Consider the following 21969-nt stretch of genomic DNA (forward strand, 5'->3'; position numbering starts at 1 on the left):
CTCGGTCTCGGCAATTTGTCTAACTCTGTTAGTGTTCTCACCAAACCACAACACAATTTGGAGGGTATACCGCCCGTTTTCAAGTAAATTCGCTCATTTTCATGCAGCTGACATGTGGTAATGTTAAATAATGGTGTAATTGCCTATAGCTTTCTTGGAATTTCATTTTAATTATTGTGATAGGCTCAACTATTTATTTTGCCGGGACACCGTACCATACCATACTGGCTTATTTTAACCCCTGGTTGTGTGTGTGTTGTGTGTAGTGTAGTGTAACCTATTGCTTGTGTGTTATGTGTGTGTCGTGTGTGTGCCGTGTGTAATGAGCGTAGTGTTACCTGTGGTTGTGTGTTATTTGTGTGTGTGTAGTGAGTGTAGTGTTAACTGTGGTTGTGTGTGTTGTGTGTACTGTAGTGTAACCTGTTACCTGTGTGCCAGTAGAGGATGGGCTGGCCACGTCACCCTCAGATCTCTCCTCCAGACTCTTAATGTTGATCCCATCCATCACACTACCCAGCACTGGCTCTGTCTTTAGCTACACACACACACACACACACACACACACACACACACACACACACACACACACACACACACACACACACACACGCAAAGACAGGATTGCACTCCGTTACAACCATGGCACGTTAGAATATCTGGTAAAACATCACACTGCCCAGTACCACCTCTGTCTTCGGCTACACACAGAGCAACAGCTCAGGACTATATAGAGCCATTTCTTGTTTACCATCAAACGTCACGTTCGAGTGATACGCGCCCATCCTGACATCAAAAGCATAGCAGGATTGCTAACACTATGCTTGTACCATTAAAAAGTACCATAATGATTGAGTGTCCATATAGCTGTACCATGATATTTGCATTGCTACTAAGTAAACCTCCAATTGTTCTCCACTATTCCACCCGCTAAAACCTCCCCCCATCCCAAGTTGGGTTGTCGTCCCAGTGACCAGCAGACCACCCCTGTCCCCCCGTATCCCATGGCCCCCGAGAGACAGGGACCCATCCTTCAAAAAGAGCACACAGTGAAAACAGGTGGTATAACTTCCAAATTGCGTTGTGGTTCGGCGAGAACACTAACATTTTGCTAAGGCAGAGATAAGTGGCCGAGACTGAGACACGCGTGTACAGCAGTGGACGCATCAATCGCTAAATGTCATTACAATTTCAGGTTTTTTGTTACAGATGTCTCTTTCCATTCATCAAATTGCGGGTGCACAGTGCACTGATTGGATGCTGGATTTATTTTGTGAGTGGACAAACGTGCGCGGGTAGCCAACAGGAGCGACCTTTTGAAGTGATTGTTTGACAATCAGATGAAAACATCATGACTGGTTGTGTTTAGCAGTGCAAATACCATGGTACAGCTGTATGGACACGCAATCATTACGGTACTTTTTAATGGGGCGAAATATACTTCTCCCATGGGCAAAGAAACTCAAAAGCGGTGATGATATTAATTAACAACATTTTTGATCCGAATGTGCAAATTGTCCAAATAGATCTGCAAGGTAGATGGATTATTTAAAAAAATATATTGGACTATAATCTGATTTGGCTCATTAATCTATACGGTCCAAATAATTATGATCCATGCTTCTTTGACAATATATATAATAATTTATCAAACCTACTAGCAATACAAGACTCTATTATTATGGTGGGAGATTATAATACGGTTTTAAATACCTCAATGAACCGTAAAGGTAATCACACTACAAACTATCACCCTCATGCACTTAAGGAAATCACGAATATCATGGATATATTGGAACTAGTGGATATATGGAGGCTTAAATATGCTGACCTAGTGAGATATACATGGCGGAGGAACAATCAAGCTAGTCATCTAGTCATCTCTACATTCTTATGTATTTCTCGCTGGCACCAAAAGTTTATGGGGAAAAAATATTTGGAAAAATGCACCATTTAAAAAAAAATCTTCAACATAGTAATGCTTCCAAAAATAATTTACTGAAACTTGTTACAAATGACGGAGTCACCCATGATTCACCAAACTATATTTTGAAAGAGGAAGCAAAGTACTTTAAGCATATGTTTTCGTTTCAGTCTCCTCCATCTCCACTAACTGAAGTTAATTGTATGTAAAGGCCAAATTACAGAGGAGGAACTTTTTGATGCAATTAAAGCCTTTACTGTAAGTCTGGGAAAACTCCTGGGCTGGATGGCATACCAGTTGAGGTATACCAAACCATTTTTGATGTACTCAGAGGACCATTATTAGCATGTTTTAACCACCCCTATAAAAATGGTAGATTATCAGATACTCAACAAGAAGGTCTGATTTATTTTTTACTGAAACAGGACCCAAGTGGTAAATATAAAGATCCAGTCCATTAAAAATGTTTGAGGTCCCTTACACTTCAGTGTTGTGATTCAACATTGTTAGCAAATTGCACAGCGCATAGAATTAAAAAGGTATTGCCGGATATTATTAATCCTAATCAGACAGGTTTTTAACATGGACGATACATTGTAGATAATATAAAACAAGTACTGGAAACAATAGAACACTATAAAAAATCTGGGGAAAACCAGGCCTTGTATTCATAGCTGACTTTGAAAAGGCTTTTGTTAAAGTACGACTGGAATCTATATATAAATGCCTGGAATATTTTAATTTTGGAAAATCTCTTACACAATGAGTTAAAGTTATGTATAGTAACCCTAGGTTTAAAATAGTAAATAATGGCTACTTCTCAGAAAGTATTAAACTGTCAAGAGGAGTAAAACAAGGTTGTCCACTATCGGCATATCTATTAATTATGGCCATAGAAATGTTAGCTATTAAAATCAGATCCAACAATAATATCTGGCTGGAAATGCAGGGCTTAAAAACAAAGGTTTCATTGTACGCTGATGATTAATGTTTTCTTTTAAATCCACAATTTTGATCCCTCCACAGCCTCATAGAGGATCTAGATACTTTTTCTAACCTCTCTGGATTACAACCAAATTATGATAAATGTACTATATTACGTATTGGAGCACACATTATTAATTTTTTTACATTACCATGTAGTTTACCAATAAAATGGTCTGATGGTGAAGTGGACCTACTCGCTATTCATATCCCAAAAGAAATAAATTATCTCAATACAATACATTTTAATAGAAAGTTAGCAAAAAACAGATAAGATCTTGCTACCATGGAAAGGAAAATACCTGTCTATTTGTGGAAAAATCACCCTGATGAACTCTGTAGTCATATCCCAGTTTACCTATTTGCTTATGGCCTTGCCTACACCTAGCGACCTGTTTTTTAAAAATACAAAAAATATTCAATTTTATTTGGAACGGCAAACAAGACCAAATTAAATGGGCCTATTTATATAATGAATATGAATTTGGAGGGTAGAAATTATAAAATATTAAAGCATTAGACCTCTCAATAAAGGCTTCAGTCATTCAAAAGTTATACTTAAATCCGAACTGGTTCTCTAGCAGATTAGTAAGAATGTCTCACCACATGGTCAAGAATGGCCTTTTTCCCTTTATTCAGATTACAACCTCTCACTTGCAGTTATTTGAAAAGGAAATAATCTCCCAAATATCACTATTTCTAAAACAAGCCATTGAAAGTTGGTTGCTATTTCAATTTAATCCACCAGAAAAGACAGAACAAATAATCCAACAAATATTATGGTTAAACTCAAATATACTAATTGATTAAAAGAAACGTTATTTTTGAAGAATTAAAATTCTAAAAAGTCTAATCTTTGTAAATTATATCATAAATAGGACTGGTGGAGTTGTCACACATGCAGCTAACACAAATATATGTCTGCTCTACCCCAAATTACAATCAACTAATTGCAGCATTACCGCAAAAATGGAAGAGGAAAGTGGAAGGAGGAAAAAGTAAGGAACTTGTCTGTCAGCCCCGCATTAAAGACCAAAATAGGTTAAAGAAAATTGTGATGAATAAAAAAGTATACCAGTTTAATTTAAGGACCAAAAATGGACAGCTGTGCCATATAGATTGCAAAATAGTTGGGAAGAGATTTTTGATATACCGATTCCATGGCACATGGTTTATGAACTGATACGCAAAACGACGGCAGATTCAAAACGTAGAATTTTTCAATGTAAATTATTATAACAATTCTTGCAACCAATATAATGTTATATATATGGGGGATACAACCATCCTAGCTCTGCAGATCTTGTTGCGAAGATACAGAATCATTAGATCATTTGTTTTGGTACTGTCCATATGTAGCTTGTTTTTGGTCGCAGGTCCAGTAATGGCTGAAGAATTGCAACATTTATCTGGAGCTAACTCTGCAAATAGCACTGCTGGGTGATTTGAAAAGTCATAGCCAATTGATCAATAATATTATAAAACTTTTAGCAAAAATGTTTATCTTTAATATACAATCTGTAGAAACTATGAGAATAGAAAGTTTCAGAAGTTTTGTGAAACATCACAGCACTGTTGAAAACTATATGGCAAATTGAAATAAAAAATGGATGGTGTTAAGAGATAGATGGGAGGGGTTGAGTGGAGCTGAAGGGTGGGATTAAAAACAACAACATAACTAATGTAAAATATACTGTGTCCATAAAATGTATATAGGTTCAGAACTTTTGTGAAACAGAACAGTTCAAAATATATGTCAAATAGAAATCAAACTTGATGGTCTTCAGAGATAGATTGGAGGGGTTGAGGGTAGCTGAAGGATGGGATTAAAAAGAAACAAAAGATAACTATTGTAGAATACATTGTGTCTGTAAAATGTATATAGTATGTATAAGCTCGAAGTAGAAGCCTGTGTTGTTGTCCATTAGTTTACTCCAATTAGGGGAGGGGTGGTAGGGTTATGAGAAAATAATGAAGGAAAATATATTTAAAAAATATATATACAGTTGAAGTCGGAAGTTTACATACACTTTAGCCAAATACATTTAAACTCATTTTTTCACAATTCCTGACATTTAATCCTAGTAAAAATTCCCTGTCTTAGGTCAGTTAGGATCATCACTTTATTTAAAGAATGTGAAATGTCAGAATAATAGTAGAGAGAATTATATATTTCAGCTTTTATTTATTTCATCACATTCCCAGTGGGTCAGAAGTTCACATACACTCAATTAGTATTCGGTAGCATTGCCTTTAAATTGTTTAACTTGGGTCAAACGTTTCGGGTAGCCTTCCACAAGCTTCCCACAATAAGTTGGGTGAATTTTGGCCCATTCCTACTGACAGAGATGGTGTAACTGAGTCAGGTTTGTAAGCCTCCTTGCTCGCACACACTTTTTCAGTTCTGCCCACAACTTTTCTATAGGATTGAGGTCAGGGCTTTGTGATGACCACTACAATACCTTGACTTTGTTGTACTTAAGCCATTTTGCCACAACTTTGGAAGTATGCTTGGGGTCATTGTCCATTTGGAAGACCCATTTGTGACCAAGCTTTAACTTCCTGACTGATGTCTTGAGATGTTGCTTCAATATATCCACATAATTTTCCTTCCTCAGGATGCCATCTATTTTGTGAAGTGCACCAGTCCCTCCTGCAGCAAAGCACCCCCACAGCATGATGCTGCCACCCCCGTGCTTCACGGTTGGGATGGTGTTCTTCGGCTTGCAAGCAACACCATTTTTCCTCCAAACATAACGATGGTCATTATGGCCAAACAGTTATATATTTTTGATTAATCAGAAAAGAGGACATTTCTCCAAAAAGTACGATCTTTGTTCCCATGTGCAGTTGCAAACCGTAGTCTGGCTTTTTTTATGGCAGTTTTGGAGCAGTGGCTTCTTCCTTGCTGTGCGGTCTTTCAGGTTATGTCGATTTAGGTCTCGTTTTACTGTGGATATAGATACTTTTCTACCTGTTTCCTCCAGCATCTTCACAGGGTCCTTTGCTGTTGTTCTGGGATTTATTTGCACTTTTCGCACCAAAGTACGTTCATCTCTAGGAGACAGAACGTGTCTCCTTCCTGAGCGGTATGGCGGCTGCATGGTCCCATGGTGTTTATACTTGCATACTATTGTTTGTACAGATGAAGGTGGTACATTCAGGCGTTATTTTCTGAGGTCTTGGCTGATTTCTTTTGATTTTCCCATGATGTCAAGCAAAGAGGCACTGAGTTTGAAGGTAGGCCTTGAAATACATCCACAGGTACACTTCCAATTGACTCAAATGATGTCAATTAGCCTATCAGAAGCTTCTAAAGCCATGACATCATTTTCTGGAATTTTCCAAGCTGTTTAAAGGCACAGTCAACATAGTGTATGTAAACTTCTGATCCACTGGAATTGTGATACAGTGAATTATAAGTGAAATAATCTGTCTGTAAACAATTGTTGGAAAATTGACTTGTGTCCTGCACAAAGTAGATGTCCTAACCGACTTGCCAAAACTATAGTTTGTTAATAAAAAATGTGTGGAGTGGTTGAAAAACAAGTTTTAATGAAGTGTATGTAAACTTCCGACTCCAACTGTATATATATATATATATATATATATATATATATATATATATATATATATATATATATATATACACACAAAAAAATATATGGGGGATTGGAAATGATGCAGACAATTACATTGATGGAAGCTACAATCTATCTGCAATATTAAAGCTGATCTACCCCCTAAAAAAAACATTTGCTTACACTGATGTTGGGGCCTTGACAAACTTAATAGTGAGTGATGACCATGAAAACACACAAGACTGATGGCTATAGCTATGTTCAACAAGTACAGATGTAGGATCGTAATTCGATCACTCTTTTGTAGCTGAGAATGTTCCTGCGCAGCAAGAAATGCAAACTTGTAGTGTATTTGAGTGTATTCATTTCCACTTTGACATTTCAGACTTGATTTGCCGTAACAGAAAATGTATCAACCCCTACAAAAATGTCCATTCATTAGAATCCATATAATAATTCACATTATTTTCCTGCTGTAGCAAACTGGCTCAAATTAAGATCCTACATCTATATATTATTCTTCTGGCTTTATCTAGCTCTATTTGTGATATTTGACCTTGCCTCGCTGGCTTACTAGCATGCTATGTAATCAATCCTCTGATGACATCTGCGAAATTGTAGACAATAACCATCTGATTACGTGTTTGTTAACTTGCACAATCTGCATTTGAAGTTGCATGTAATCGTATCCACTGCTAGGTAAACAAAGAGGTTTCTGATGATGAACTGCACGCGCAGCTTTTCATGACGCGGCCGGGCAATGGGTCTATTCAAGTACATACAGTACTTTGGTACAAGCCTTAGAAGGTCTCTCTATTTTTCTGTATGCCCTCTCTTGAAACTGTTAGTAGCAGGCGGAGCCCATAGCAAGTGTCTGAAGACAATCATAAAAAGTCTTACGTGTCCATGTTGTGGTGCGTGGAAGCGGGGGTTGTGGGGGGGTAGTCGAGGAGGAGGGGCGTGGCATGGTCCAGGGGTGTGTCCACCATACATAGAGCCCTGTTGTCTGGACTGGTAGTTCATTGAGTTGGAGTAACTCATTGACGGACTACAATACAAGAGACAAGAGATAGGGGTATCATAAACAGATCACAGGTGCATCGGGACATTTTATACTTTTTTTGATCATCATGATGTTTATGGATATTATACTGACCACAGGCTATGTTACTGATTAAAATTGATGTTAACATTCCATTGGGAAAGTATGCATTTCAATACAAAGTGACTGATGCCTAAGAATGTAAAGTAGTGTTGCGTTATAGGTTATAGTATTCTGCTTCCTGACCTCATGACAGACAGATGTCCGTTGGAGCTGGTGTGAGTATGGTGTGCTCAAAAAAATAAAGGGAACACTTAAACAACACATCATAGATCTGAATGAATGAAATAATCTTATTAAATACTTTTTTCTTTACATAGTTGAATGTGCTGACAACAAAATCACACAAAAATTATCAATGGAAATCAAATGTATCAACCCATGGAGGTCTGGATTTGGAGTCACCCTCAAAATTAAAGTGGAAAACCACACTACAGGCTGATCCAACTTTGATGTAATGTCCTTAAAACAAGTCAAAATGAGGCTCAGTAGTGTGTGTGGCCTCCACGTGCCTGTTTGACCTCCCTACAACGCCTGGGCATGCTCCTGATGAGGTGGCAGATGGTCTCCTGAGGGATCTCCTCCCAGACCTGGACTAAAGCATCCGCCAACTCCTGGACAGTCTGTGGTGCAACGTGGCGTTGGTGGATGGAGCGAGACATGATGTCCCAGATGTGCTCAATTGGATTCAGGTCTGGGGAACGGGCGGGCCAGTCCATAGCATCAATGCCTTCCTCTTGCAGGAACTGCTGACACACTCCAGCCACATGAGGTCTAGCATTGTCTTGCATTAGGAGGAACCCAGGGCCAACTGCACCAGCATATGGTCTCACAAGGGGTCTGAGGATCTCATCTCGGTACCTAATGGCAGTCAGGCTACCTCTGGCGAGCACATGAAGGGCTGTGCGGCCCCCCAAAGAAATGCCACCCCACACCATGACTGACCCACCGCCAAACCGGTCATGCTGGAGGATGTTGCAGGCAGCAGAACGTTCTTCACGGCGTCTCCAGACTCTGTCACATCTGTCACATGTGCTCAGTGTGAACCTGCTTTCATCTGCGAAGAGCACAGGGCGCCAGTGGCGAATTTGCCAATCTTGGTGTTCTCTGGCAAATGCCAAACGTCCTGCACGGTGTTGGGCTGTAAGCACAACCCCCACCTGTGGACGTCGGCCCTCATACCACCCTCATGGAGTCTGTTTCTGACCATTTGAGCAGACACATGCACATTTGTGGCCTGCTGGAGGTCATTTTGCAGGGCTCTGGCAGTGCTCCTCCTGCTCCTTCTTGCACAAAGGCGGAGGTAGCGGTCCTGCTGCTGGGTAGTTGCTCTCCTACGGCCTCCTCCACGTCTCCTGATGTACTGGCCTGTCTCCTGGTAGCGCCTCCATGCTCTGGACACTACGCTGACAGACACAGCAAACCTTCTTGCCACAGCTCGCATTGATGTGCCATCCTGGATGAGCTGCACTACCTGAGCCACTTGTGTGGGTTGTAGACTCCGTCTCATGCTACCACTAGAGTGAAAGCACCGCCAGCATTCAAAAGTGACCAAAACATCAGCCAGGAAGCATAGGAACTGAGAAGTGGTCTGTGGTCACCACCTGCAGAACCACTTCTTTATTGGTGGTGTCTTGTTAATTGCCTATAATTTCCACCTGTTGTCTATTCCATTTGCACAACAGCATGTGAAATTTATTGTCAATCAGTGTTGCTTCCTAAGTGGACAGTTTGATTTCACAGAAGTGTGATTGCCTTGGAGTTACATTGTGTTGTTTAAGTGTTCCCTTTATTTTTTTGAGCAGTGTAGTATAGTATAGTGTAATATATTGTGGTGTATATACTATAGCGTAGTATAGTGTAGGGTTCGGACTCCTGACCTCATGGCGCCCACAGACAGATGTCCGTAGGAGCTGGCTGCGTTGGGTCCACAACGTGAGTTGACGAAGGCCACCAGGGAGTTAGGGGAGGTCCTGATGACCGTCTGTAGGTCCACGCTGGCGTCAGACAGCGGAGAGATGGACAAGGCACGCTTCTTACTCAGCTTCAGCATGGAGCGAGGCGTTGAGAACCGCGAGCCTGGGGGAGGTGGAGGAGGGGGGAGAGAAAAGAGGAGACGGGGAGAGTGGGAGATAGAGAGGAGTGGGAGGGAGAGGATGTGTGAGGCGAGGAGATGAGGAGCAGAGAGGGGGTATTGCAATGAAAAACATTTTAAAGCGTTTTGCAGCGGAAATAAACACGACCCAGTTCTTTTCTTACCGTCTCCCACATGGTCTAATCCCTGTCCGTGGGGGAAGCCGTGGTGGGATGACATGAGGTTATTGTGACAGTAGGGGGTGCTATTACCACCTGGACAAATACAGAGGATAGGAATAATTACATTATTACAGGCTTTAGAACACAGCCATACTGACTCCTGAGGGGCCGGAGTATCATGAAGAGGGTTCTTCTGGCTCTTTCTCAATTCATCAGAGTCGGGAGGAATGGAGGAAATACTAATTGAGATAGAGTCTCTCTCTTTGGTTATAATGAGGGTAAGGTCAAGAAGTGTTTCATATGACACAGGACTGAGACTCACCGTCGGAGGACTGATTCATGCTGCGGTGTCCCATCATGCTGTGCAGTGGGGGAGCCAGAGGGGGTCGCATGTACTGGTCCATGGGGTTGACCCCGGTGATAGGGTTGATTCTGGGGTTAGGGGTCATGGGGTTATACATGCTCCTGCAGTCCTGAGGATGGCCGCTGTGGAGCGGAGCGCGCAGGGACGACACATCAATGTAGGGAGACCTTCCTGAAGGAGCAAGGCTAGATATACAGACAGACATTGACATAGAGACATACAGAGAGACATGCAGAGAGACATGCAGAAAGACATTGAAATACAGACAGGGAGGCATACAGAGGGACGTAGACATACATAGAAAGCAACATACCCATACAGACATTCAGTTCAAAGAGACCAAGATATCAGCGTCTGAGTCACTCAAATGTAAGGGTAACCCAAGCTAAAGTGTGGCTTGTACATGCTCCAAGGCAGTATTCTTCAATTCTGGTCCTTCCAGCCTAACACTAACACACCTGATTCAGCTAGTCAAGGAAAAAGTTGATTGGTTGAATCAGGTGTGTTTAGTGCTGGGCTAGGACAAAAGCCTGCACACAAGGAGTAAAGAACAGTGATCTAAACCAGGGTTTCCCAAACTCGGTCCTAGGGCACCCCCTGGGTGAAGGTTTTGGTTTTTGCCCTAGCACTACACAGCTGATTCATTTATTTTGTAAGATTAACGATATAAAACATACACATACAAATGACAACATACAGATGCACACAAACATCCACAACATCACCCCTGCCCAGACCCACATGCTCACACCCCTATCTCCAGCGCCCGCATCACTCTCCGCCACATGGCCTCAAACTGCACCATGTTGTTTCTCTCCGTTGCCCACGCACTTCCAACATTTAGATAATAAAGCATTTGACCTATCCATTGTGTTAACGATGGAGGATTGGTTGATTTCCAGTTATTAAGTATACGTTTTTTCAAGATGATTGATGAGAAAAGTATCGTACAACCCATCGGGTATCTCACTGCACCCCCGTATGCCATGTCTTGAAATATGCAGACAGAAGAATTAAAAGTAAGTTTACATTGTAATACTTCTTACAGCCAACCTTCTAACCCTGCCCATAACCTTTGGACTTTATAGCATTCCCAGAAGGCATGGATTATTGATTCATCGTTAGTTTTACACTTAAGACATGACACTGATGTTGTGCTGTAGAATTTGTGAACTTTGTCTCTTGTGTAATACATTCTATACATTAGTTTATACTGGATTAAGAGTACATTTTAGTTAACTGTAATTTAGTTAGTTATGTATATCAGTTATTTGTAAGTCTTGGTTCCAATAGTTAATCTTTTTTCTAATATATTGTCAGTTGGATAGGCTCTCTGCAAGGTTTTGTATATCTTCCCTATCATATGAATATCATTTTCTGACTCAAATAGGATTCCCTCAAGATTGCTCTGATGTCCAAAAGATTTCAAATAGAAATGTATTGATATGAAACTTTTAAGTTGCATGTATTTGAAAATACATTGGTCAGAAGTTGTTAATGTTCTTAGCTTTATCCTATGAAAATAAACATGTGAAAGATTCTGGGGATGAGCATGCACATCTTCAATATGTACCCATTGTTCCTCTTTAGTGCATTTAACTACATTGCCTTCAGAAAGTATTCACACCCCTTGACTTTTTCCACATTTTGTTATATTACAGCCTGAATTTAAAATTGATTAAATTCACAATACCCCATCATGTCAAAGTGGAATAATGTTTTTCTATTTGTTTAACAATTTAATAAAAAATGAAAAGCTGAAATGTCTTGAGTCAATAAGTATTCAACCCTTTTGTTATTGTAAGCCTAAACAAGTTCAGGAGTAAAATGTGCTTAACAAGTCACATAATAAGTTGCATGAACTCACTCTGTGTGCAATAATAGTGTTTTTCATGACTACCTCATCTCTGTACCCCACACATACAATTATCTGTATGGTCCCTCAGTCGAGCAGTGAATTTCAAACACAGATTCAACCACAAAGACCAGGGAAGTTTTCCAATGCCTCGCAAAGAAGGGCACCTATTGGTAGATAGGTAAAAATGAATATCCCTTTGAGCATGGTGAAGTTATTAATTACACTTTGGATGGTGTATCACTACACCCAGTCACTACAAAGATACAGGCGTCCTTCCTAACTAAGTTTCCGGAGAGGAAGGAAACCGCTCCGGGATTTCACCATGAGGCAAATGGTGACTTTAAAACAGTTACAGAGTTTAATGGCTGTGATAGGAGAAAACTGAGGATGGATCAATAACATTGTAGTTACTCCACAATACTAACCTAATTGACAGAGTGAAAAGAAGGAAGCCATCTGCATATGTTAGCTTAGCACCTACTACCATACCCTGTTCAAAGGCACTTCAATTTTTTGTCTTGCCCATTCACCCTCTGAATGGCACACATACACAATCCATGTCTCAAATATCTCAAGGCTTAAAAATCCTTCTTTAATCGGTCTCCTCCCCTTCATTTACACTGATTGAAGTGGATTTAACAAGTGACATCCATAAGGGATCATAGCTTTCACATGGATTCACCTGGTCAGTCTATGTCATGGAAAGAGCATGTTTTGTATACTCAGTGTATGTCGCAAGTAAAAGCCCTGGGTGGCGAGTTGATACAATTCCAAGTCTGGAAGGTTAAAACCACTCTCAGACTTAGGAAGATGTAAAACTTTTCATTTCATTCTATGAGTTTTATTTGCCCATATAAAGTATGTTATGACCGAGTACAATTTTTTAAAGAATGTCTTCAGTGAGGTATTGGTATTACCGAGAATAAAACAAAAAAATGTTGGGAGCCATGCCATTATGAAGAGGTTTATTCAACCTGTAAGATTTTGGAAAGATTGTGCCATTTAATTAGATCTGCTTTCATATTGTTGAGTAATGGGATAAAGTTATCTTTATTTATACAACGGCTGGGTCTAATCCTGGATGCTGAGTGGTTAAAACCACATTCCAGCCGGTGTCTATTCCACAAGTTACCACTGGCTAAAGCTATGACGTTGAAATGCTTATTTACTCTGCTCCATCTCACTGCGCAATCCACTGTCTCATTAGCCCAGCCAGACAATTTATAAAAGTATCTAGACATTATCTTCCACTTCTTTTAGATTAGCAATTTGTTTTCAATAGTGGAGATTTGTATAAATCTTGCTGTCTGTCTCTGACATTTGCAACATTGTTTCTGTATTGAAATTCGATCTCCAGCTGTCTCAACGAACGACCAGCCGGCTTGGGTAGCAACAATAGATTTGTGTCGGGACTATATCTTGTGGAAGGATGAAATTGTATGAATTAATTCATAAAAATAACGTTTTTAATGAAAATATGTACCTTCTTATTTGAATATGTTGGTAACCCGTTGTATAAAAGTGATAATGCCCTCAAAGCCGGTGTTTGGAGGATATACAGTGGCTTGCGAAAGTATTCACCCCCCTTTTTCCAATTTTGTTGCCTTACAACCTGGAATTAAAATTGATTTTGGGGGGGTTTGTATCATTTGATTTACACAACATGCCTACCACTTTGAAGATGCAAAACATTTTTTCTTGTGAAACAAACAAGAAATAAGACAAAAAAACTGAACACTTGAGCATGCATAACTATTCACCCCCCCCCCCCCCAAAGTAAATACTTTGTAGAGCCACCTTTTGCAGCAATTACAGCTGAAAGTATCTAAGGGTAAGTCTCTATAAGCTTGGCACATCTACACACTGGGATTTTGGCCCATTCTTCAAGGCAAAACTGCTACAGCTCCTTCAAGTTGGATGGATTCCGTTGGTGTACAGCACTCTTTAAGTCATACCACAGATTCTCAATTGGATTGAGGTCTGGGCTTTGACTAGGCCATTCCAATACATTTAAATGCTTCCGCTTAAACCACTCAAGTGTTGCTTTAGCAGTATGCTTAGGGTCATTGTCCTGCTGGAAGGTGAACCTCCGTCCCAGTCTCAAATCTCTGGAAGACTGAAACAGGTTTCCCTCAAGAATTTCCCTATATTTAGCGCCATCCATCATTCCTTCAATTCTGACCAGTTTCCTAGTCCCTGCCGATGAAAAACATCCCCACAGCAGGATGCTGCCTCCACCATGCTTCACTGTGGGGATGGTGTTCTCGGGGTGATGAGAGGTGTTGGGTTTGCGCCAGACATAATGTTTTCCTTGATGGCCAAAAAGCTCAATTTTAGTCTCATCTGACCAGAGTACCTTCTTCTATATGATTGGGGAGTCTCCCACATGCCTTTTGGCGAACACCAAACGTGTTTGCTTATTTTTTTCTTTAAGCAATGGCTTTTTTCTGGCCACTCTTCCGTAAAGCCCATCTCTGTGGAGTGTACGGCTTAAAGTGGTCCTATGGACAGATACTCCAATCTCCGCTGTGGAGCTCTGCAGCTCCTTCGGGGTTATCTTTGGTCTCTTTGTTGCCTCTCTGATTAATGCCCTCCTTGCTTGGTCTGTGGGTTTTGGTGGGCTGCCCTCTCTTGGCAGGTTTGTTGTGGTGCCATATTCTTTCAATTTTTTAAATAAAATATTTAATGGTGCTCCGTGGGATGTCCAAAGTTTCTGATATTTTTTTATAACCCAACCCTGAGTTGTACTTCTCCACAACTTTGTCCCTGACCTGTTTGGAGAGCTCCTTGGTCTTCATGGGGACGCTTGCTTGGTGGTGCCCCTTGCTTAGTGGTGTTGCAGACTCTGGGGCCTTTCAGAACAGGTGTATATATACTGAGATCATGTGACAGATCATGTGACACTTATATTACACACAGGTGGACTTTATTTAACTAATTATGTGACTTCTGAAGGTAATTGGTTGCACCAGATCTTATTTAGGGGCTTCATAGCAAAGGGGGTGAATACATATGCACGCACCACTTTTCTGTTATAAATTTTTTCGCATTTTTTGAAACAAGTAATTTTTTTTCATTTCACTTCACCAATTTGGACTATTTTGTTTATGCTCATTACATGAAATAAAAATAAAAATCCATTTAAATTACAGGTGTATAGCAACAAAATAGGAAAAAAGCTAAGGGGGTTGAATACTTTTGCAAGGCACTGTATTGGCACGGTTTGACTTCGTCTCGGGCCTAACAACACCCAATATATTCTCCAATGACCGGCTTCTTGGACATTATCACTTAAATATTTGTTGTTTGTTGTCACTTATTAAGCATCCCAAGTATTTTATATTTTTTGTGGTCCACTTAAATGAGTTATTCTTTTTCTTTTCCTATTGCTAGCAAGGGGGGCATTGAGTTTCAATATTGGTCAGGTATATCAGGAGATCATCTGCAAATAAGTTTAGTTTATATTCATGTTTACCAATACTGATACCTGTTACGTTTGGGTCATGTCTAATTATTTCTGTAAGTGGTTCAATTGCCAGCGCAAACTAGACAGCTGATTCAAATAACCAACTCATCATCAAGCCTTGATTATTTGAATCAGCTGTGTACTGCAAGGGCAAAAACCAAAATGCGCACCCAGGGGGGCCCCAGGACCGAGTTTGGGAAACCCTGATCTGAAATACTGAGGTGTTGTGATGTTTCCCACTCCCCACCAGATGGTGATGTACTCTAATTCACAGTAATGTTGTTATAGAGCTAGCTACGCTACCCAGATGGGGTTTTCCCTTCACAGCTGAACAGACTAGGGAAGCTGGCTGGAACGTTCCAATGTTGTCATACATTTCAATGTGTTCTTTACCCCCCCCCACACACACACACACACTCTCTCTCTCTCTCTCTCTCTCTCTCTCTCTCTATTCCTCTCCTGTAGAGCAGACTTCATTCATTCCTGTACCTTCTAAGTTCCCCTTTTCAGCTCTCTAATTCTTTCTCCACAATGTGTATTCCTCCTCCCGCTTTCTCTCCCCCTTTCTCTCTCCCTCTTTCTTACTTCTCTCAAATCTTGTAAAAGTAAATGAAGCTTTTCTCTCACTCTCTCTCCACCTCCCTCAGATGTTTCTCCCTCTGTTTCTCTCTGCCTCCCTGTCCCCATTTTCTCACTCCTGTATTCACCCCCCTTGGCATTTTTCCAATTTTGTTGCCTTACAACCTGGAATTAAAATTGATTTTTGGGGGGTTTGTATCATTTGATTTACACAATATGCCTACCACTTTGAAGATGCAAAATATTTTTTATTGTGAAACAAACAAGAAATAAGACAAAAAAATTGAACACTTGAGCATGCATAACTATTCACCCCCCCCCAAAGTCAATACTTTGTAGAGCCACCTTTTGCAGCAATTACAGCTGCAAGTATCTTAGGGTAAGTCTCTATAAGCTTGGCACATCTAGACACTGGGATTTTGGCCCATTCTTCAAGGCAAAACTGCTACAGCTCCTTCAAGTTGGATGGATTCCGTTGGTGTACAGCACTCTTTAAGTCATACCACAGATTCTCAATTGGATTGAGGTCTGGGCTTTGACTAGGCCATTCCAATACATTTAAATGCTTCCGCTTAAACCACTCGAGTGTTGCTTTAGCAGTATGCTTAGGGTCATTGTCCTGCTGGAAGGTGAACCTCCGTCCCAGTCTCAAATCTCTGGAAGACTGAAACAGGTTTCCCTCAAGAATTTCCCTGTATTTAGCGCCATCCATCATTCCTTCAATTCTGACCAGTTTCCTAGTCCCTGCCGATAAAAAACATCCCCACAGCATGATGCTGCCTCCACCATGCTTCACTGTGGGGATGGTGTTCTCGGGGTGATGAGAGGTGTTGGGTTTGCGCCAGACATAACGTTGTCCTTGATGGCCAAAAAGCTCAATTTTAGTCTCATCTGACCAGAGTACCTTCTTCTATATGTTTGGGGAGTCTCCCACATGCCTTTTGGCGAACACCAAACGTGTTTGCTTATTTTTTTCTTTAAGCAATGTCTTTTTTCTGGCCACTCTTCCGTAAAGCCAATCTCTGTGGAGTGTACGGCTTAAAGTGGTCCTATGGACAGATACTCCAATCTCCGCTGTGGAGCTCTGCAGCTCCTTCGGGGTTATCTTTGGTCTCTTTGTTGCCTCTCTGATTAATGCCCTCCTTGCTTAGTCTGTGGGTTTTGGTGGGCTGCCCTCTCTTGGCAGGTTTGTTGTGGAGCCATATTCTTTCAATTTTTTTAATAATGGATATAATGGTGCTCCGTGGGATGTCCAAAGTTTCTGATATTTTTTTATAACCCAACCCTGAGTTGTACTTCTCCACAACTTTGTCCCTGACCTGTTTGGAGAGCTCCTTGGTCTTCATGGGGACGCTTGCTTGGTGGTGCCCCTTGCTTAGTGGTGTTGCAGACTCTGCGGCCTTTCAGAACAGGTGTATATATACTGAGATCATGTGACAGATCATGTGACACTTATATTACACACAGGTGGACTTTATTTAACTAATTATGTGACTTCTGAAGGTAATTGGTTGCACGAGATCTTATTTAGGGGCTTCATAGCAAAGGGGGTGAATACATATGCACGCACCACTTTTCTGTTATATATTTGTTCGAATTTTTTGAAACAAGTATTTTATTTTCATTTCACTTCACCAATTTGGACTATTTTGCAAGGCACTGTATTGGCACGGTTTGACTTCGTCTCGGGCCTAACAACACCCAATATATTCTCCAATGACCGGCTTCTTGGACATTATCACTTAAATATTTGTTGTTTGTTGTCACTTATTAAGCATCCCAAGTATTTTATATTTTTTGTGGTCCACTTAAATGAGTTATTCTTTTTCTTTTCCTATTGCTAGCAAGGGGGGCATTGAGTTTCAATATTGGTCAGGTATATCAGGAGATCATCTGCAAATAAGTTTAGTTTATATTCATGTTTACCAATACTGATACCTGTTACGTTTGGGTCATGTCTAATTATTTCTGTAAGCGGTTCAATTGCCAGCGCAAACTACACAGCTGATTCAAATAACCAACTCATCATCAAGCTTTGATTATTTGAATCAGCTGTGTACTCCTAGGGCAAAAACCAAAATGCGCACCCAGGGGGGCCCCAGGACCGAGTTTGGGAAACCCTGATCTGAAATACTGAGGTGTTGTGATGTTTCCCACTCCCCACCAGATGGTGATGTACTCTAATTCACAGTAATGTTGTTATAGAGCTAGCTACTAGCTACCCAGATGGGGTTTTCCCTTCACAGCTGAACAGACTAGGGAAGCTGGCTGGAACGTTCCAATGTTGTCATACATTTCAATGTGTTCTTTACCCCCCCCCACACTCTCTCTCTCTCTCTCTCTCTCTCTCTCTCTCTCTCTCTCTCTCTCTCTCTCCTCTATTCCTCTCCTGTAGAGCAGACTTCATTCATCCCTGTACCTTCTAAGTCCCCCTTTTCAGCTCTCTAATTCTTTCTCCACAATGTGTATTCCTCCTCCCGCTTTCTCTCTCCCTCTCTCTTACTTCTCTCAAATCTTGTAAAAGTAAATGAAGCTTTTCTCTCACTCTCTCTCCACCTCCCTCAGATGTTTCTCCCTCTGTTTCTCTCTGCCTCCCTGTCCCCATTTTCTCACTCCTGCTCTCTCTTTCTCCTCCCCTTCTCACTTCTTACTCTCTCCCTTTTCTCTCACTCTCTCCCTCCCTCAATTATTTCACCTTTCTCCTTCTGTTTCTCTCTGCCCCTCTCTCTCCCTCCCACCTTCCCTCCTCTCTTCCTCCATCTTTCACCTCTCTCTTACTCTCTCTCCCCTCTCCCTCCCTCCCTCCCTCCCCCCTTACTTTCTCTCTCTCTCTCTCTCTCTCTCTCTCTCTCTCTCTCTCTCTCTCTCTCTCTCTCTCTCTCTCTCTCTATCTCTCTCTCTCTCTCTCTCTCTCTCTCTCTCTCTAGCAGGGTAACCTGAGCAGGGCAGGCGGTAGGGTGGGAGGGAGGGAGGGTAGTCATGCAGAGCTCAGCGGGGCCTGGCCGGCCTGTAATTAGCAGCTGTCAGAGAGAGAGAGACTTAGAGAGAGAGAGAGAGAGGCTGACTTGCCCGATGGCCTCGCAACCTGGGGGGTATTGGGCGAGAGGGAGTGGGAGGGAGAGGGAGGGAGGGCAAGGAGGGCGAGGAGAGAGGGGCTGAGCTCAGCTAAGTATCTCCACAACAATTGCAGCAGTACCTGGCCTTTTAGGCTTTTAGCTACTCTGAGAATGCTGTCTGTCTGTGAGTAGAATAAAGAGATTTGAGCCTCTGGACTAGATGAGTCGTCAGATTGTTATACAGTGGGTATGGAGGGACGAAAGTCAATCATTCATGCATGTCTGTTTGTTAGTGTCTTTACAGTCTCTTGTGTGATAAATGTTACATTTAACATAATATCACAGTAAATAGCTGGCCAGTGCACCAGATTTGATTCTCAGTTCAGGGATTATGGTAGAAAAATGTTGATAGTCTTAGGTTAGACTGGTTAGACTGAGGACAAGGAGGGGGAGATGTTGTTGTTGTGTTGCATACAAGACAATTATTGACTTCTTAATTGATTATCTTTTGGTTTTTATTTGCCGTATTGTCTTGTATGCTTGTTCTTATTTTCTACTGTCTTTCAATTTTCTGTTTATGTATTTTTTTTCTGTTATGTATACACACCAAAATAAAAAATTGGTCACAAAGAAAAATCGTACCCTCTGGATGGCTGGTTGGGTGTAGACTCATAATGATACAGCCCCTGATGTGACTGCATGTCCACTGGCATCGGGGCTCTGTCCACTCCTCAGCGTTCTGTTCTGTGACGGGACAGGACAGCCAGCCAGCAGCCTTACGCCCTGAGGGAAAGACAACGAGAACCTTTTAGGAGACACAAACACAATAGAAACTTTTAGAACTTAGAACCACTGTTAAGAAAACCGTTAGGAAACACAATGACAGAAAACCAAAATAAGAACTTAGAACCGAGAATTTGAACCACCGCTAGGATCCCCAGCCATCTAAAGACTTGGAGAGGTGTTGAAATGTGTCTTAGGCTAGCAATAGCAATGTTCTGGCAAACACATGCTGAACTGAAATATGCATGCATGCACACACACACAAACACAAACACACACACCATTGTACTTTTTATTCACAACCACCCTGTCATAGACACACTCTCTTGTAGACACATGCTGAATCACAAACATACTTGTCTTGCCTGTACACGAGGGACAGTGTGTCTAAATGAGCCTTTCTGATGCCACCCAAAGTGTCCGTGTGGTAATGAAGTCATGTGATCCTGCTGTTGATATGCTTGGACAGGCTATGAGCGATTAGCCTGGCTTTAGGGACACAAACAATGATTTACTGCATTAAGCTCTCTACACACTGCCAATCTCTCTCTGTCTGTCCCCAAACTGAAGACACAGGCCAAAAGAGACATCCTGCAGTATACAGAGCCAATGGACTGTCTCTGTGTCCCCAAACTGAAGAGGCATGCCACAATGGAGCCTTACCAGAATCAAGAGATCAACAGGCATGTTTTGGGCACTGTGTGTGTGGGTGTGTGTGTGTGTGTGTGTGTGTGTGTGTGTGTGTGTGTGTGTGTGTGTGTGTGTGTGTGTGGGTGTGTGTGTGTGTGTATAATTGTATGTGGGCAATTAGCCTCAGAAAGCTAGTGAGCACCTGCTCATTACAAGCACCCACATCACTCCAGGTACTATTACTATTACTGCTGTAGGCTCTGGTAGGCACTTAGCACAGCAATTAGTACAACATATCACTGTACACACAGAGAAGACATCAAACACAGTCAGCCAACAGAGAACTTCATGACATGAGGAACTGCCATCCATCACAAGACAGCCCATTATCAGCCTCAAAACTTCATCCTATTACGTTTTTGCAAAATCTTAGGCATCAACTGATTGACGCTGATGTCAACTGGCCATGCTCCCAGCAAGCTTTGCGGTGCCAATGGGAAAAGATGAGCATCAACCAATTGACACTTATATCAATACATTGCATTCAATGGGAAAGGATGAGTGTCACAGGGTTGAAGCTTATTATCAATAGATTTTCAGTCAATGGGAAAGGATGAGTGTCAACCAATTGATGCTTATGTCAATAAATTACAGTCAATGTAAAAAGATGAGCATCAACCAATTGATGCGTATGTCAATACATTGCATTAAATGGGAAAATATTAATGTCACAGGATTGAGGCTTATGTCAATATATTGCATTTAATGAGAAAAGATGTGTCAACCAATTGATGCTTATGTCAATACATTCGTCATTGGGAAAATATGAGACTCACAGACAGATAGTCTCTCTCTCTCGCTCTCTCTCTTCTCTAATCCCCCTCTCCCCGTCTCTCTCTTCTCTCTCTCTCTCCCTCCCTCCCTCTCTCTTCTTCCCTTTGCCTCCCTCTGTCTCTTTCTCTCTATTGCCTCTTCTCTCTCCCTCCTTCTTTCACACCCTCCACCCTCTCCCCCTCTCTCCCCTCCTCTCTCTCTCTCTCTCTCTCTCTCTCTCTCTTCCCTCCTTCACCCTCTCCCTCTCTTAAAATAGCTTCAAGAGCTTTGTCCAAATACTGATGGACTCAATTAACAAAATAATGGACGATCTGACCACAGAGGTCCAAGACCTTAAGAACAGTTTGCAGTTCCCCCAGGGAGAGGCGGATGTCCTGAAAGAGACTTGCAGCAAGATGACAACAAACTGAAAGTCCACGTGAGAGGACATCAGCACTGTCTGTGAATCATTATTAACAATGACTGGGAAAACACACTATCTAGAGGGACAATCCAGGAGGAATAACATTGTTGTGGATAGCATACCAGAGTCTTCACATGAGAACTTGACCGAGT

At 41.5% G+C, this 21969-nt stretch overlaps 1 protein-coding gene across 1 annotated transcript in view; it reads right to left on the reverse strand.

The window, feature by feature from the left end:
* Positions 1–19880, reverse strand: part of gli1 (GLI family zinc finger 1) — a gene marked incomplete at both ends in the record, with an annotated part of 37893 nt that extends 18013 nt beyond the window's left edge. Inside the window, 6 exons of the mRNA XM_084167326.1 lie at positions 428–535; positions 7387–7534; positions 9469–9667; positions 9848–9937; positions 10167–10393; positions 19810–19880. Coding sequence (XP_084023452.1) covers positions 428–535; positions 7387–7534; positions 9469–9667; positions 9848–9937; positions 10167–10393; positions 19810–19880 — 843 coding nt within the window. The remainder of the gene's footprint in view (positions 1–427; positions 536–7386; positions 7535–9468; positions 9668–9847; positions 9938–10166; positions 10394–19809) is intronic.
* Between the last annotated feature and the right edge of the window lie 2089 nt (positions 19881–21969).

This window comes from Coregonus lavaretus (genome assembly GCF_964263955.1).
Source record: "Coregonus lavaretus genome assembly, chromosome: 8".
NCBI classification, from domain to species: domain Eukaryota; kingdom Metazoa; phylum Chordata; class Actinopteri; order Salmoniformes; family Salmonidae; genus Coregonus; species Coregonus lavaretus.